General features: G+C 64.5%; 2 protein-coding genes across 2 annotated transcripts; one reads left to right on the top strand and one right to left on the bottom strand.

The window, feature by feature from the left end:
* Positions 1-6,592: 6,592 nt before the first annotated feature.
* Positions 6,593-9,799, bottom strand: P3H4 (prolyl 3-hydroxylase family member 4 (inactive); the record flags this gene model as incomplete). The annotated part of the gene is made up of 7 exons (XM_079547277.1): positions 6,593-6,742; positions 6,921-7,004; positions 7,081-7,226; positions 7,314-7,442; positions 7,514-7,685; positions 7,959-8,108; positions 9,329-9,799. 7 exons carry the CDS (start codon positions 9,797-9,799, stop codon positions 6,593-6,595), a joined length of 1,302 nt encoding a protein of 433 aa, XP_079403403.1.
* A 956-nt stretch (positions 9,800-10,755) lies between these two features.
* Positions 10,756-15,360, top strand: FKBP10 (FKBP prolyl isomerase 10; the record flags this gene model as incomplete). Its single annotated transcript, XM_079547004.1, has 10 exons — positions 10,756-10,949; positions 12,205-12,350; positions 12,822-13,011; positions 13,140-13,285; positions 13,360-13,549; positions 13,774-13,919; positions 14,129-14,318; positions 14,466-14,608; positions 14,749-14,912; positions 15,175-15,360. 10 exons carry the CDS (start codon positions 10,756-10,758, stop codon positions 15,358-15,360), a joined length of 1,695 nt encoding a protein of 564 aa, XP_079403130.1.
* Between the last annotated feature and the right edge of the window lie 1,282 nt (positions 15,361-16,642).

Raw genomic sequence — 16,642 nt, 5'->3', positions numbered from 1 at the left:
CCCGAGGTGTTGGGGGTGCGAGGCCCCGACTGGGGACAGCAGCACTGGGGCTGCCCCAGCCCCGCCGGGACGCAGAGCAAAACACAGCACCGGAGCTGCACCGTGCACCAGCAGTGAGCTGGGCTGCAGGAAGAGCGTGAGCAACGGCAGCAACAGCCACCGAGGCTTTTAAAGACAGGAAAGAGGCATGTCATGCCATTCAACGACTACAGTGTAAGAAAGGGCAATTTCAGAAGCACTCCTGCTGCACATCAGTGACCTCTGTCCTTTCCCAGCTGCCCAGACAGCACAGCAGTGCCAGAGCAGCCGCATCCCACAGCTGGCACCACTGCTAACAACCGGGCCAGAGCTTCAATGGGCTTTAACAGGATCCATGGGAAGAACAAATGGCAAATGAGGGAGAGAAAGGCACTTCTCAGACGTCCCCGGCATCAAGGGGCTGCGTCACAGTCAGCTCTGCGCTGGCACCGGCTGCTTCCATGAGGGCTTTGCAGCACAGATAGCTCGAAGGGTTCAAAGGGAATGAGGGCAGACTGAAGTTTAATGAGGAACGGCCATCCCGGAGCCGTGCACCGCAGCCCTGTCCTTGGCTGCCCACAGAGGAGCTGAGCACGGCCGCCTTTGTTCGGTGCTCAGCCCCCCCGGCCCCACTGCCCACCGGAGCCCCACATCTCCGCCCCACAGAGCGGCTGCTGACAGCTCCAGCGCAGACAGGAGCGGGCTGTCACGTTCCGGCACTGCGGGCACACAGGGACAAGGTGCTCTGCCGCACACTCCTGTCATGACAGCACCGCCACGCATCAGCTCTCGGCACAGGTCTGTCTCTATTTGTCTCTCTATTGATCACGAGGCTGAGCCGGTGGCGCGGCACCACGCAGCCCCCCTGCGTGCACAGCAGGCAGAGCCCAGCTCCCACCCAGCTCCCCAGCGGCAGCAGACGGAGCACCCAGCAGCACCCAGAGCAGCGCTGCCACCACGGCACGCAGTCACCGTACAGAAGCGCGGCTCCCAGCGCAAAGCCGGGCCCCCCCTGCCAGCTCCATCAGCACCCACGCGTCGTCGTCCCCCCGCGGTTCTGCCCACACCGGGGACCCTCACACCCCACGCAGGACCGCAGCCGCTCTCCTGGCTCCTTCCCAGCGCAGAACAGCCCTGAGCCTCCCTCCGCCCTCGGAGCCAACTCCCGTCCCCTGCCATGAGCAGGAGCCGCTCCCGCACGTGGAAGCCGCCTCCCACCGCACCCTGCCCCACCTGGGAACCGCGCAGCGATCCCACACTGCAGCCTCGCCCCTCCGCCCCCCCAACAACGTGGCCGACGGGGGAGGCGCCCCCACCGCCCACTGGAGCCCACGGCCCGGCAGGGCGCATCCCCTCAGCACGAAGAATTCACACATCTCGTTAGGAACACGGGAGGGGAGGATGGGAGCTCGCCATTTGCCTGTGAAAAGGAGAGCTGGCACAGTGCAATTAATCACAATAACTCCATCTGGATAAGAAAAAAAAAATATTTTGTTTTAAAGAGCACCAAGAACAAATTGTCCTTTACGAACACGATAATTGCAGGCTTTTAGGATTTCAGCTTGGAGGCTCACATGTGTTTCCAGCAAGAATAATGGTGTCTGTCGGCACAGGGCTCTGCCACCCGGCCCCAGGTCTGCCAGGAGAGCAGGGCGAGAGGGAGGGAAGCAGGGCTGAAGGCTGCTGCGCCCCAGCTTAATTTCCCCATCCAATTGCATTACATCTGCAAAGTTCAAATGTTTCACAGGGAATTATCGCCAACACCCGTCAGCACACAGCCTGTCGGAGCAGGTTAATGATTTGTCACCAGGGCTCGGCCGGGTGTCACTGTGATTACAGCAGCACTCTTACAGCAGCCAAAGGTCTCTGCCACCAGCAAAGTGAACGCGCCTGGCCTGTGATCCCGGCCCCGTGCCTGCACAGAGCAGCACAGCAGCACATCCCCGAGACTGTGGGGATGTGGATAAAGGAGCAGGATCGCTGCTGGCACCGAGGTGGGGATTGGAACAGCCCTGCCAGCATGGAACAGCTGTGCCATCACCCAGCAGCACAGGCTGCCTCACGGTGCCAGGGATTCACGCTGCTGCTGGAGGAGCTCAGCTCTACACCTGCCCTCCCCCCAGCAGACCCCTGCCCAAGGCACGGAACGATGCCACAAGGCTGATTCCAGTCCCAGCTGCAGTGCTGCATGACCCCTCTTGTGCGTCTCCGCAGCACTGGGGGAATGGGTCAGGTCAGCAGCTATGGGATATTCAGAGAGCACTGAGCGTCCCACAGCAGCCCCCAGCACAGCTCAGCACCCCGAGCCAACAGGAGCTCTGCTCCAGCACAAGGCGCCTGCCCTTTGCGTAAAGGGATTTTAGATCCCAGCAACTCAAGCATTATGAAATGCCTCCAGGCCTGTCAGCAGCTGCAGAGAAACCAACCAGGGATGGCAGATTCGGAGAGAGATCTCAAACCTATCTAATTAGAAACATCTTGCCCCTCACTCCTCCTTCACTCCCCTCACCACCCTTACAAAGCACAGCACATTGCACACAAGGGGGGAGCACAGCACCTCCAGCACAGCCAGCTCTCACCCCACCGATGCAGGAGGATGCAGTGACCCAGCAGCCTCCTGAGCCCAAAGCCAGCAAACGCTAAGGACAATCCATAGGAAGCACAGCAAGGACTGATGCAGCACAAGGGGGGAGTGGGGGGGGATGAAGCACGCACAGACCCAGACCCCAAAGCTCTGGGTGCACCACACCACCCTTGCAGCATGTGGGACTTGGGAGCACCCAGCAGAGCAGGCAGCAACACGCCAAGCATGGCATTCAGTGCTGCGCTGGGCCGTCCTTCAGCTGGCAGCACAGGATGCAGCTTTGGAGCATTCTGCAGCTCAGTGCTGGCCAGCAGCACTGTAAGCACAGATGTGTTTTTAAGCTGCTTAGGTCAAGTTTTAAGACTTTTTGGCAGCCTCTCCCACACACAGACAGCATGCCTGCTCCATCCCCAAAACACCCAACCCCATCCCTGGGAAACGGGGTAAACCCAACCCTGGTGGAGCTGGAAATGCTGCATCAGCTCAAGCACTGCATCCTCCAGGGCTGACTGCGAGCCAGGTGCTGCCAGCAGGGCACAGCCCCGTTGGGGACACCCCAGGTCCCAGGGGACCAATTGGGACCCACAGCTGCCACCCAGACCCCATTTGCTGCTGATTCTGGGCACAGTCTTAAAGCACCGAGGTGGGAAAGCACCACCTGAAACAAAGGTCAGAGCTGGCAACTGTGCCACGAGAGTCTGCCAAGGCAGACTTGCACTGCTTCAATAGAAACGAAACTTCTTTTTAACTTTTGCTAATTAGAAGCCAGCCTAATTTAAAATTTCAAGACCAGCGTTGAGCTGTGGTACAGACACTTAAATTAGAGCCCTGCGAGCTCCCAATGCAGCCCCCGTGCTGCAGCTGCACAGAGCAGCTCCTTCCTGCAGGCTGCCAGCGGCACCCCATCCGGCTGGGGGTCTGATGGGGGAACAAGGAGGAATTCACAGGAGGAGGGCAGCACCCAACCTTAATGCTAAAGCACAGCACTGGGACCAGAGACAAAACTCTCCGCGGTCCCCAGCTGCAAACAGACCGCAAGCAGCAGCGCCGCCAACGCTGCCCACCGGGACCCGCACGGGGACGGGGCGCGGGCCGCTCGCACGCCTGCATCCCCGCCGCCCCCAGGGAGCGGCCGCAGCACCAGACAATGGAGTGGGAGCCATTGTTTGTGGCGGCGGGGGGAGAGCGGCCTGCAGCCCCCCCACGCTTCCGCCAGCGCTTCCCCACCGCCGGATTTGGGCAGCTGCAGTGCAGCTCCCCCCCCCCGCAGCAGCTCCTCACTGCCCGGTGAATGGCACCAGGGCCGGGGATAACTCGACCCCCGGCCGCCGCCACCCGGGTTTCGCGCAGGCGCGTCCCGCGCCCACCTGTTTAAGCCGAGTTCGCTGCCAAATGGGTTTTTCGTACCACTTTGTGGAAACCCTCCAAAGCGGTGAACAACTACAGCCTTCAGAGGTGGAAGGACACTTAATGGCTGCTCCCCTCCGCAGACTGTCCCGGTGCACGCCCACAAGGACACAGGAGGGGACCCGCGCCTCCTCCAGGCCCGCAACGCACCAGACCGCGGGCGGGCAGGGCACAGCGCGGGGCCGCAGCCCCGGCACGGGGGCAGAGGGGTCCCGGGGACACCGCCGCGCAGCACCAATGGGGCAGCGGCCGCCCGCACCGCCCAAAGCCGGCAGGACGTGGGGACAGCGCTGAGGTCACCGCCGCTCCTCCCGCCCCGGGCTGCGCCCCTGGAGGCGCCCACGCTCCCACGCGTCCCCCCGCGCGCAGCCCACGCCTTCCTCCGCGGGCAACTCCCAGCACCAGCTCCGCGTTATCCTTTCATCTGCCTGATTAATTAAGCTAATCAGCCGGCGAACGCAACGAGAGCGCTCCCCGCGCTCAGCGAGTTCCGCTCCCCCCGACGTTCGCTGTCAGCACCCCGCGGGGCGCCCAGTGGGAGGAAGGGCTTCTGCTTCTTCTTCTTCTTCCTCCTCCTCCTCCTCTTCCTCCCCCCCTCCCGCAGCACGGACCGCTCCCCGCAGGCTGCACGGGGCAGGTGCGCGGCTCTCTCGGGCGGGGCGCGGTGGAACGGCCGCCCCGGGAGCGGCGCCCACTGCCGGCCCCGGCAACACCGGAACCGCACGGATCGACCGGGCCGAGCCGAGTCCTGCTGGGAGCGGAGCCCCGGGGCCGCTCGGGACCGGTCGGACGGGATGCGCGCAACCGGGCGCGGCGGTTGCCCCGAAGGGGAGCGGCACAGCCCGCCCCGAAATAACGCGCGGCGCCGGGAGCCCCTCAAACTGGCTCAGCCCCGCGACGCAACGCCCCGCACCGCTCCGCTCCCGGCCCCGCACGACCGGAATCCGCCGCCCCGGCCCCGCCCGCCCCGCTCACCTCGCACCGCTCCCCGCGCGGGCACTGCCGCCCGCCCCGCTCCTGCCCGAACAAAAGGCGAGCGGCGCCCCGCCCCTCCCCGCCCCGCCCCGCCCAGCGCTGCCCGCCTCCCATTGGTTCTGCTGGCCGTCCGTCCTCACCGCTGCGGGACGGGCCCCGCCCCCTCCCCGTGTTTATCCGTTCGCCATTGGTGGAGACGCGGCCGCCCCCCGCGCGCCGGGAGGTGATTGGGCGGCGGGGCGGGGCGGAGGCGGGGCGAGGGAGGGTGGGGAAGGGCGTGCCCGCACCAAGGGCCACCTGGGTGACGTCAGGGGGCGGCGCGGCTCCACCGCGGTGTTTCGCCCGGAACGGAGCCGGGCGGGTTGGGCGCAGGGCGGATCGGAGCGGCTCGAGGCACCCGGGGGTCGTTTCGGCCGGAGCGATCGCGGCGAGCGGAGCGCAGCCCGGGGGACTCAGCCCCAGGGGGCGGCGCTGCGGACCGGAGCGGGGAAGCCCTGCAGGCGGCGCGGGGCGGGGAGCCGCCAGCAGCGGCCGTCCCTTCCCTGCCCCGGGGCCGACGCCGTGATTCAGCCTCTCGGTTTCAGTCTTCGCAGCCAAGTCCCGGTGCGGAGCGGGGCCGCGTGCTGCCGGCCCCTCGACGTCCGCAAGGCGGAAAGGAACGGGGGGTCTGCAGCCCAGTCGTCCACCGCTCGGCCTGGGGTCCCCGCCCCGACCGCCACCCCCTTCCCCAGTCTTTCAAGGTCTCCCCGGCTTTGCAGGGACACGCAGCACTTCTGCGTGCCCTCCCGAGGAGCCATGGGCAGAGGCAGCCGTCAAAAGACCGGTCCGGATTTTATTAAAAGTTCAGCACCAGTACATTTAAAATACAAAACGAACAAACAAAAAAAGCGAGAAGACGGGAAGTATTAAATTAACGGAGCTTAAAGCTATGGAGGGCTGGTGTGGAGAGAGTTGAAGGCACGTGTGGGGCAGAGGCGGTGACGGATGCTCCGGCAGAGGGATGCCGTGCCCGGGAGCACCGCTCAGCACCGAGCCGTGGGCTCCGGGGGAGAGAGGGGTCTCTGGACCTGCCGGTGGGGGTGGGCTGCTGCCAGCACAAGAGCAGGAGCCCCGACTGAGTTCTGAGGATGTGCAGAACCACCACCGTGCCCAGAACCCACAAGGCGACACAGCAGTTTGGTGCCGGCCCCCTGGTCTGTGGCACCTGGGGAGGAGTGAAGGGGTGCAGCAAATCCCGGTGCTGCTACCAGGCGCCGCTGCCAGGGCTCCAGGGGCATCGGGGCCGGGGGGCTCAGGGGGCACCGGACAGGTGGTGTCACTGTGTTATGGCTGCTCCTCTGATAGGAATTAGGGCAGCAACGTCCCAGTGGAAGGGGCAGTCCTGCTGGGAGCACTGGGCAGGATCGACCCTTCTCGGTGAACCTGTGTTCCCGTGCAGCATGGAGCAAGAGCCTGGAGTCCCCAGGATGGCATCACAGCCATTCTGCTCTGTCAGGGCCAGGATCCCCCTCTCCTGGCGCATCAGAGGTTCTCTGCAAACACAGGGGATGGTGGCACCACGAGGCAGCAGCCCCCCCCAACTTCACATCACAGCACCCAGCCCCAGCGTCAGGAACCTTCATCGGCTTTGTCCCCCTTGGTGTTGGGCTCCTGCCACCACTCTGCAAAGAAGCCCTCCTCGTAGTCCCCTTCGCCCTCAAACTCGCCATCTGAGGGCAGATCCTGCAGGTCCGGCTCCTCACCATCATCCACCTCCATCTGCAGCACAGGGTGGGAGGAGGAAGCAGTGCAGTGACCACAGTGGTTCTTCCTGCGGGGCTGCTCAGGGATGGACCCCCACACCACACCCATGGGGAGGGGTCCTGCTTTGGGGTACCCACAGCCCCCAACTGCAAGGGACCCCGAAAAGCAGCCGCTGAAAGTGGTCATCACCCACCTCATCGTCAGCCTGCAGGAACTGCCTGGCAAACTCCAGCATCTTCTTCTGTGCAGCCGTCCTGTTGTAGTAGCGCACGGCTTCCTGGGAACGGGGGGATGGGGAGCACATCAGCCCCACATCAACTGAGCCCCAGGGCAGGGGCTGGGGGGGCTCTCACCGGCCGGGGCTCAAAGTCCTCCTCCTGCAGGTGCCAGCGCTCGCGGTGGAAGCGATAATAAACCAAGTTCTGCTGCATCACCGCATCATCCGGGTCGAAGAGCATGTAGCTGGAGACGCTGCGCACCGCATCCCTCACATCATTCACTGCAGGGAGCAGAGTGTGATAAGGAGGTGACACCCTGCCCTGGGACACCCCAGGGGCTCAGCCCCCAACTCCCAGCCCACACTCACACTTGTAGTAGGCGAACTGCAGGTAGTGGTACATGGTGGCCACGAACTTCTCCACAAAGTAGCCGCCTACGTTGGGGGTCAGCTCGCTCTCGCAGCCCACCTTGCAGCGCAGAACGCTCACAAAGTGGTCTGGGGACAAGATAATGTCAGGCACTGCCCCACATTGCCACCCCCCCCCCCCCCGCCCTCTGCCCACCCACCTGCGATGGCCGGGTAGAAGTCCTTGAACTCCTGCAGCTCATAGGCGCCCTCGCAGCCAGCCAGGCAGTCCTCGTACGCCTTGTAGTACTCAGCCAGCGCCTGCTCCATGTCAGCCGCGCTGCTCCGGAAATCCCCGTTGTTGTAGAGCTTCACCGAGCGCACGAAGATCGGCTGTGGAGACCAAGAGGGCTCTGCTCACCTCCCCGCTGGGTTCCAGGCCCCGTGCCCAGCCCCACAGCAGATGGCTCAGCTCTCAGAGCTGCCCTGTGCTTGCCGCACACAGCTCCATCCCTGGCACCGGCCCCAGAGATGCTTTTTGGGGCAGGAAGGGGCTCTGCTGGAAGGGCTTTTGGGATTTGGGATGGGCTCTGCTGGGCACGCACTGGCCCTTGTGCGATGCTCCTCTTCCTTCTCTTCTCCCGCCCAAGCCCGTCCCCTCCTTACCTCATAGGGCTGAGCCTCCAGGTCCACGAGGTATTCGTCCACGTCCACCATCGTCCTGTAGTAGTTCAGGTACTTCAGGGTCATCTCGTGCTTGGGGTTCTTCTGCAGGAAGGTGTGAGCAGCCGACACCGCCTTCTCGATCTTATTGGACTGCGGAGAGAGGGGGGCGGTGCGTGGGGCCGCAGGGGCGACGCTGGGATGCGTCCCAGGGCAGCAGGCGATCCTCGGGACGGGCAGCCCCAACGCCCATCACTCACTGGCAACGAAAGATGGGCAGCGTGCGGGCAGGGGGGGACGTCCTGCTGATGGAGCGGTGTGCGCTGAGGCACACAAAGCTCTCCCCGAGCCCACGGTGGCAGCACGGACAGCGCAGCCCCTCTGGCAGTGACCCACGTGGCATGGGTTTGTCAGACTCTCCTCCAGCCCCACTGCCAGCTCGGCAGTTGCCCCCACTCTGCTGCTGCTTCTATGAGCTCTCGGGTTGCAACTTCCGAGAAGCAAAGCTGGAGGGGCTGGATGAACCATCCCTTAAATGGATTTTAGCCAGAGCAACCGAGAGGAAAATGCATTAAGTATCCAGGTCAGGCCATTCCTCGTCGCCGCAGGGTGAATGGGGCCACAGCACCGAGGAGCAAAGCAGCAGTGGTGCTGCACCCTCCCACCCAAGCCACGCTCCACCGGCTGGGACAGCCCTGTGTCCCCCTCCTCGGGCAACGTTCCACACACCCGGGGGGCCTTGGGGACAGCAGTATTGAAACAGAGGCAGAATGTAGGCACAGCAGAGCTGGAGAAATTCCATCTGTCCCTGGAAAACTTCTCCATGTGGACCAGGGGCACCCACAGAGCGGTGCTGGGGGATGTCTGTGACCACAGAGGGTCGGGGGGCACGGGGAGACTCGGGGAACCTCCAGCAGGGGTTGTGGGAGGGGGGAGACCAGGGCACACGGGGCTGGAGAGGGCAGCCACTGGGGCCCCATCCCAGGCACGCTCCTCACATCCTGCTGCTGCTGACGTGCAGCGGTGCCGGGGCAGGATGGAGGAGATGGGGGGGAAGGGGGTGCAAGATGGGGGGAGCAGGAGGGGAGAACACATGGCAGAGAGATGTGGGAGGGATGGGAGAAGGATCTGGGGGTGCAGAGTGGAGGTGTGGAATGGAGATGTGGGATGGGGGGACACGGTATGGGGGTGGCAATGGGGAGGTACAGGGTGGGGGGCACGGGGTGAGGGGGGCAAATGGAGGAGTGTAGAGCAGAGGAAGTTGGACAGGGGTACAGAAGATGTGGGGTGCACGATGGGGGACGCCCACACCCCCAGGTCAGGGCAGCCTCTCACTCCCCATCCCCGTCACTCCCGGCGTTGCGCGGTCTCACCTTGAATAGCGCGTAATGCAGGTACTGGTAGGGCAGCCGGCGCTGGAAATCGCGCAGCGTCTGCGCGGGCGGGTAGCGCAGCTGGAAGACGGGCAGGCCGCGCTTACAGGCACGCAGGCAGCCCGCGCGGCGCAGCAGCCGCCCGAAGAGCTGCAGCTCCCGCTCCCACTCCCACTCCGCGCGGTCCCCTTCGGCGGGGGGCTCCTCCGCGGATCCCCCCTCGGCGCAGCGGCGGTGGCAGTGCGCCTCGCTGTCTCGCAGCAGGCGGTGCAGCCGCAGACTGGCCTCCAGAGCCCGCGCGCTCTCCGCCCACTGCGCGCTCGCGTACTGCGCCAGCGCCCGTGTGTAGGCGCGCTGCAGCGGCTCCAGAGCGGCCGCGGGGAATCCGCGCACGCTGTATTGCTCGTACTGCGCCGCGCACGGCCCCGCCGCCAACAGCAGAAGCGGCAGCGCCAGCGCCGCGCAGCCCATCCCCGCCGCCGCCGCGCACTGCCCGCGCAGCGCCGCGCAGCGCTCCGCGCAGGAGGCGAGCGGGGGCGGAGGGGGGAGGAAAGGGGCGGTGCGCGTCGGGAGCGCAGGGTCTTAGTGCGGCTCTGTGCGTTGCGCGCAGGGCGGAGTTGGCACTGAGTGATGCTGACCGGCCCGGATGCGCTCGGAGTTGCGGTGTCGGGGGATCCCTCGAGTGCGCTGCGCTGCGCGCTCGGCGCTGCGCTGCTTCTTCCCCCCGCCCCCTCCGCCCGGCAGCGTTCAGCGCTGGTTTCGCCGCTGGCCGTGGTCAGCCGGAGGCGGATCCTTGCGCTGTGCCAGAGCCCAGAGCGCAGCGCCCAGAGCGCAGAGCCGAGGGCTGCGGCTGAGCTCGCAGAGCCAGGCACGGCCGCGCTGGACACGGCCCAACCCACGTCCGTGCGGGCGGAACGGGCAGAGGGCTCCCCCCGCGGCCCCGAATGGTGTGAGGGGGTGAGGGGCAACGCGTAGGTGCGCGCTGTGTGCTGCTCCGATCCGTGACGGTCTGTTACAGGGTCGGTTGCGGGGGTTTTGATCACTGCCGTTCAGTAACAGCAGCGGACCGAGGAGCGGCCAGGGTTATCCGTACGGGCGTTAATTACGTTAATTACTCGTATTTACTCTTCCCAAACGCCAGAGCCTGAGCAAACCGGGGGGGCGCGGGCAGCGCTAGGACCCGGCGCTGCACAAAGCCGCTCCCTTCGCACAAAGAACCGCCCGCAAAGAAGAGAACGGTTTTTTTAAAAGTTCCATCGCCGAGTTCCGCTGCGCCGCGGCTCTCCGCCCGGCCCATCGCAGGGAATCACCGCCCCGGGCCTGGGGCGGGGGCTGGGGGGGCCGGGCCCGTTCCACGTGTACAGAAGCGCGGCGGGGCCGGGCCGGGGGGGCTCAGCTCCCGCCTCCCCCCACCGCCGCTCCGAGCCATGGCCGCGGGCAGCGCCGCGCTCCTGCTGAGCCTCCTGGGGGCACTGGGGCTGAGCGACCCCGGCCCGCTGGAGGACGTGGTGATAGAGCGCTACTACATCCCCAAGGTCTGCCTGCGGGAGGCCCAGATGGGGGACTTCATCCGCTACCACTACAATGGGACCTTTAAAGATGGCAAAAAGTTTGACTCCAGGTACAGCCCTCGGCCCGCTCCCGCTTCACGCGGCCCCACGGGGTTTTCCCCCGCCCCCCCGGTCCCCCTCCCCCCCCCATGGACACCCCGCCCGCCCCGCACGGCCCCGACTGACGGCGGTGCCCCCCGTCCCCCCTCCCCGTGCTGCGCTGTGCGCGGCCTCGCAGCGATCCGGGGGGAACCGATCCGGGGGGAGCAGTGGGCGGGGGGGGGGCGCAGAGCCGCGCTGCGCTCGGGACGTGTCCGTGCGTGCGCTGCGGGAGGAATGCGGGCAGCGGCGCTGAGACGTGGCAGCAGCAGCCGCTCCGAGGCGGTCCTCGGCCGCGCGCTGCGCCCCGGGGGTCTGTGGGGCAGCGCACCATGGGCACCGATGTGAGCGGGGTGGGGGCAGCGGTGGGGGCTCGACAAAACACGGGAACAAAAACTTCCAGCCCCTGAAAAGAAATGGGATCCCTATCGCTGTCCAGTGGTACTTTTCTCACAAAAAAACGGATGGGAGAGAAAGTGAAGGGAGCACGCGCTGCCCCTGCTGCTGCTGTGAGCCCCAAAGCGATGGGAGCTGCTAAAATATTGCTGCTGAAATAACTCTTTGTCCCGAGGACGGCAGCACGCTTCCAGGAGAAGCATTCACTGCACATTACAGGGGATGAAGGATTTCCATTTACCCAAAATGGCCCCCAGTTGCTTCTTAGAGCCTGTAGTTTAAAGATTCAAAAATAAAGAGAAATGCGCAGTCCACAAATGAGGCCTGGACTGCCTTCTTTCCTCCTCCCTGCAAATGTGGCCGTTTAGAATTGCCAGGAGGCAGCAGGAAGCCCTGCGTGCTGCACTGCTGTGCCAGGTGTGGGGAGCATCTGCAAGCAGCTCCCGGCCCTCCGCCCCTGGATGCCCGCACTCGGGGTGTCTCCCCCCAGGCAGCAAAGCTTCAGCCCCGCACTGAGCGCTGCAGGGCTGAGCGGGGGGCTGTGCCTGTGGCAGGAGCCCCAGTCCAGGCAAAACCTCAAAGCAGGGCTGGAGGACGCCTCACTGCTTGTGAGCTGCAGCTCTGCAAGAGAGCAGAACAGGGGAGAGGCGGCTGCCCCGAGGCCGTGCAACCCCCAAGCAGCCTTGCTGTGCTTTTCTGTTGAACAAAGCTTACTTGCAAGGCTGGAAACTCCGCATAGATGCTCAGGGGGAGATGGGTGCTGCTCAGGAACCGGGGGTACCCTGCAGCCCCCCTGTGCTACGCGGTGCTGACGGCTCTGTCCTTTCACAGCTATGATCGAGGGGCCACAGTGGCCGGCGTGGTGGGCGTGGGGCGGCTGATCACCGGCATGGACCGCGGGCTGCAGGGCATGTGCGTCAACGAGCGGCGGCACCTCATTGTGCCACCCCACCTGGGCTATGGCAGCATCGGCGTGGGTAAGGGCTGCGGGGCCGGGGGTCCTCAAAGCACGCGGTGGGGGGACGGGCGATGGGCGCCCAGACAGGAGAGCTGGGGACGGATGGATCTGTGCTGGGACACCAAACAGCAAACACAGGTGGGGTCTGCACAGGGCTTTGCAGACACACTGCACACACTGTGTCACTTTCCATGGTGGGCACGGAGGGCTCACATCTGATTCCTCTGCAAAGAAAATCTTACGGGGTGTTCGGGCCCCCCCAAATCCCAGCAGTCCCTTCCACAGACACCGCAGGCAGGGCTTGGCCTCAGACCTGCACAGGTCAGGTCCCCATCCAGCACTCCAGGCAGAAGCTGTGGGATGGGCTGTTGTGAGCAAGGACCCTCCCTGCCCCATCCAGTGGTGCCGCATGCGCTGCAGAGCTCTGTGTTCTTAGCACTGGTCGCTCCTCACCCTGTTCTGCACTCTGTCCTCATTGCTGCTGCTGTAGCGGGGCTGATCCCCCCTGACGCCACGTTGTACTTCGACGTGGTGATGCTGGACATCTGGAACAAGGATGACAAACTGCAGATCACCACCCTGGCCAAACCTGAGCGCTGCAACCGCACGGTGGAGAACTCAGACTTTGTGCGGTATCACTACAACGGCACTCTGCTGGATGGAACCCCCTTCGACTCCAGGTATGGGGACAGCGCTCACCACAGCAGGCAATGGGGAGGGGGGGCCTGGGGGTGGCTTCGGGAGCCCACTGCCGGGCTGGGGGGGCTGGCACAGCCCCAGAGCCATTCTCCTCATTCCTCCACGTCAGCTACAGCAAAGACAGCACCTACGATACGTATGTGGGCACTGGCTGGCTGATCAAGGGCATGGACCAGGGCCTGCTGGGCATGTGCGCCGGGGAGAAGAGGAGCATCATCATCCCACCATTCCTGGCCTACGGGGAGAAGGGCTACGGTGAGTCGGGCATCGCCCACTGCCCCTGCCTGGGTAGCGGGACCCCCGTGTGGGCTGACCCATCCCCTCCACAGGGACCGTGATCCCACCACAGGCCTCGCTGGTGTTCAGCGTGCTGCTGGTGGACTTCCACAACCCCAAGGACGGCGTCTCCCTGGAGCACCTGGAGGTGCCGGCGTCCTGCAGGCGCAGGGCTGTGACCGGAGACTTCGTGCGCTACCACTACAATGGCACGCTGATGGACGGGACGCTCTTTGACTCCAGGTGTGGGGGGGATGCTCACATTCGCCCCATGGCCAGCAGCGGGCTGCAAGGAGAGATTGGGGTATCCAGGGGGAATTGGGAGCGGAGGGCAGTGAGAAGTAAGAAATGGGCCAAAAAGGATTTTACCTGCCTGCTGCATCCCTGGAGGAGGTTTGGTGCAGTGGGGGATGAGCGCACGGAACAGTTCTGTTACCTGACAGCACCCTGCGCTTCTCTTGCTGCAGCTACTCCCGCAACCAAACCTACAACACCTACATTGGGAAGGGCTACATCATCCCCGGCATGGACCAGGGCCTGCAGGGCGTCTGCATCGGCGAGCGCAGGCGGGTGGTGGTTCCCCCACACCTGGCCTATGGCGAGAACGGAGTGGGTAAGGGGCTGCAGGGGATCTGCGTGGCCAGGGGGAGTGCAGGGTGGGGAGGCGTTGGTTGGGAGCTCTGATGGGGAGCGCCGCGGGCAGGGGGGGGAGTTGGGTGGGCTGGGGCAGAAAGGAGCGGAGCTGCAGGGCCTGGTGCTGCGAGCTGTGGCAGCAGCAAGAAGGGCTTTACCGGCTCTGTGTGCTTCCTGCTCCTCTTCCAGGGAACAAAATTCCCGGCTCCGCTGTGCTCATCTTTGATGTCCACATCATCGACTTCCACAACCCGGCCGACCCGGTGGAGATTGAGGCCGTGCACCGACCCGAGGGCTGCAACGTCACCGCCCGCGACAGGGACTTCATCCGCTACCACTACAACTGCTCCCTGCTGGACGGCACGCGGCTCTTCTCCTCGTGCGTGGGCTGGCGGCGCTGGGCTGGAGGGCGCGGGGTCTGTGGGCTCTGTGGGCTCTGTGGGCTCTGCAGGGCCGAGGTGTGGGCTGCAGCCTGACGGGACCGGGGAGTTTTCTCAGTCGCGCCGTTCTCTTTGCGCCCCTGCAGCCACGACTACGAGAAGCCCCAGGAGGTGACCCTGGGGGCCAACAAGGTGATTGAGGGTCTCAACAGCGGCCTCCTGGGCATGTGTGTGGGGGAGAGGCGGGTGCTCATCGTCCCCCCACACCTGGGTCACGGCGAGAACGGAGGTAGGGATGGCACAGCGGTGCCTACAGCATGTGCTGAGGGCTTTCTGGAACCCCGTGGGGCTCCCGCACCTTTCTGGAGAAGCTCTCACCTCTGCACAGAGCCTTTCTGAGCTCCCCAGCAGCCCTCACTTGCTTTTCAGCCCGGGGAGTGCCTGGCAGCGCAGTGCTCCGCTTCGAGGTGGAGCTGATCTCCCTGGAGGAGGGGGTTCCCGAAGGATACCTCTTCATTTGGCACGGGGACCCTCCTGAGAACCTCTTTGAGCAGATGGACCTCAACAAGGATGGGCAGATCCCCGCTGAGGAGGTGCCCGCAGCACGGGTTTATGGATGGGGGGGGACACGGAGAGCACAGGGACCCACCCAGGGAGCAGCACCCGAAGGACACTGCTGGCCCCGGGCGCTGGGGAAGGGCTGAGGTCGGGCGGGAGGAATGCTCTGATGCAGAAATCACGGCTGGGAACAACGGGGCTGCAATGGGGACATCGTGGATGGCCCCGGGTCTGCCCTCACTGTGCGCGCAGCGCAGCGCTGTGTCCCACCCACCCCATCCTCTGTCCCCGCTGCAGTTCTCCACCTTCATCAAGACCCAGGTGGCGGAGGGGAAGGGACGCCTCATGCCCGGCTCCGACCCCGAGAAAGTCATCGCCGACATGTTTGGGAACCAGGACCGCAACCAGGACGGGCGCATCACGGCCGAGGAGCTGAAGCTGAAGTCGGATGAGGACCGAGAGAAGGTCCACGAGGAGCTGTGAGACGCAGCACCGCCGTGCCCACGCCTGGCGCTGCCCCTCGCCGGCCCGGGAGCCGTTTTCTGATGATTTTTTCCCCCCTTTTATTTAACTGCGGTTTTTTTCTGTCGTTCCTCACGGGCACAGCTCCGCAGTCCGCAGTCAATGCGCGCAGGCAGGAAGGTGGGAAGCGGCTCCGGGTGCCCGCAGTGGGTCGGGTCGGCGCATTCCCCCCCCCCCTCCGTACTGCACCCATCGATCCCAGCAAATCCAGCAGGGCCCGCCCCCCCCCTCCCCCCCAGGGCCCTCCCTGCCCTCCCACCTCTCCGTGTGCCGAGCTCAGCCCCGAGCCCAACGCCGACATTTCTGCTCCTTCGTCCTCAGCCAACGACTGCACGGCCTGCCGGGCCCCACGCAGGGACAGGGGAGCTCCCCGCTCCTCTTCTGCAGTATTACTGTAGTTTAGGGATTTTTTGTTCATCGTGGGTTAGTTTTAAATACGCGCATGTAAAGTTCTTTAAAGGAGAAACGGAGCGGCCATCCCTGCTGCTGCCTGCTGCAGTTCCCAGGAGCAGAGGTTGGAGGTGGCTCAGAGCCCCTCCGCTGCAGCAGAGCTGCACGGCTGGGACCAGAGCTGCCACCGGGAGCAGCAGACCGACCCTCCTCATCCTCCTCACAGCAACGGCTGCTGGGAGGTGCCAGAAATCAGCCCTGGTTGGTTCCGATGCCAAAATGCAAGCCATTAACTCGGTGCTCTCAGGTTTGTGCCCAGCACATCCCCTCCACCTTCCCAGCAGCTCTGGAAGCTTTTGCACAGGGTGACCTCGCAAAGAGAAAAAACGCACGAGCAGAACTGTGCAAAGGGCCAGAGCAAGCCCCTCAAACAATGACTTCTAAGTGGCACCAAATAAACAATTTCAAGTGGTTTCCAAGACGTTTCCCTTTGTGTCAGTTACTTCGCAATGGAAGATTCATTCCTGTCTGTCCCCATGGCGTGAGGAGAACTCACCTGGGTCTGTGGAGCAGAGGTGGACTTCAGACAATGGCATCTGCTGCGTTGGGCAGGAGAAAAAGGAAAAGAGCTCCGCTCCCAGGAGCCCTGCAGAGGGGTGGGGGCAGGGATGGGGCACAACAGGATCAGGGATGGGGAGGACACTTTGCCTGGGGGACTGCGCTCTCGGTGCAATGCACACACACTGCAGCTTTTGTCAATGATTTTATTGCAAAGAAGCAGAGATCTGCACTGCCCAGAAGTGACATTTAGCAGCCCATGGTGTGGAGGGCGGTGAGTGAGCTGCAGGGTGAG

Source organism: Tetrao urogallus (assembly GCF_951394365.1).
Source record: "Tetrao urogallus genome assembly, chromosome: 26".
Lineage (NCBI taxonomy): Eukaryota > Metazoa > Chordata > Aves > Galliformes > Phasianidae > Tetrao > Tetrao urogallus.
The sequence above is the reverse complement of the archived record's forward strand: the minus strand, read 5'-3'. Positions and strand labels throughout refer to the sequence as shown.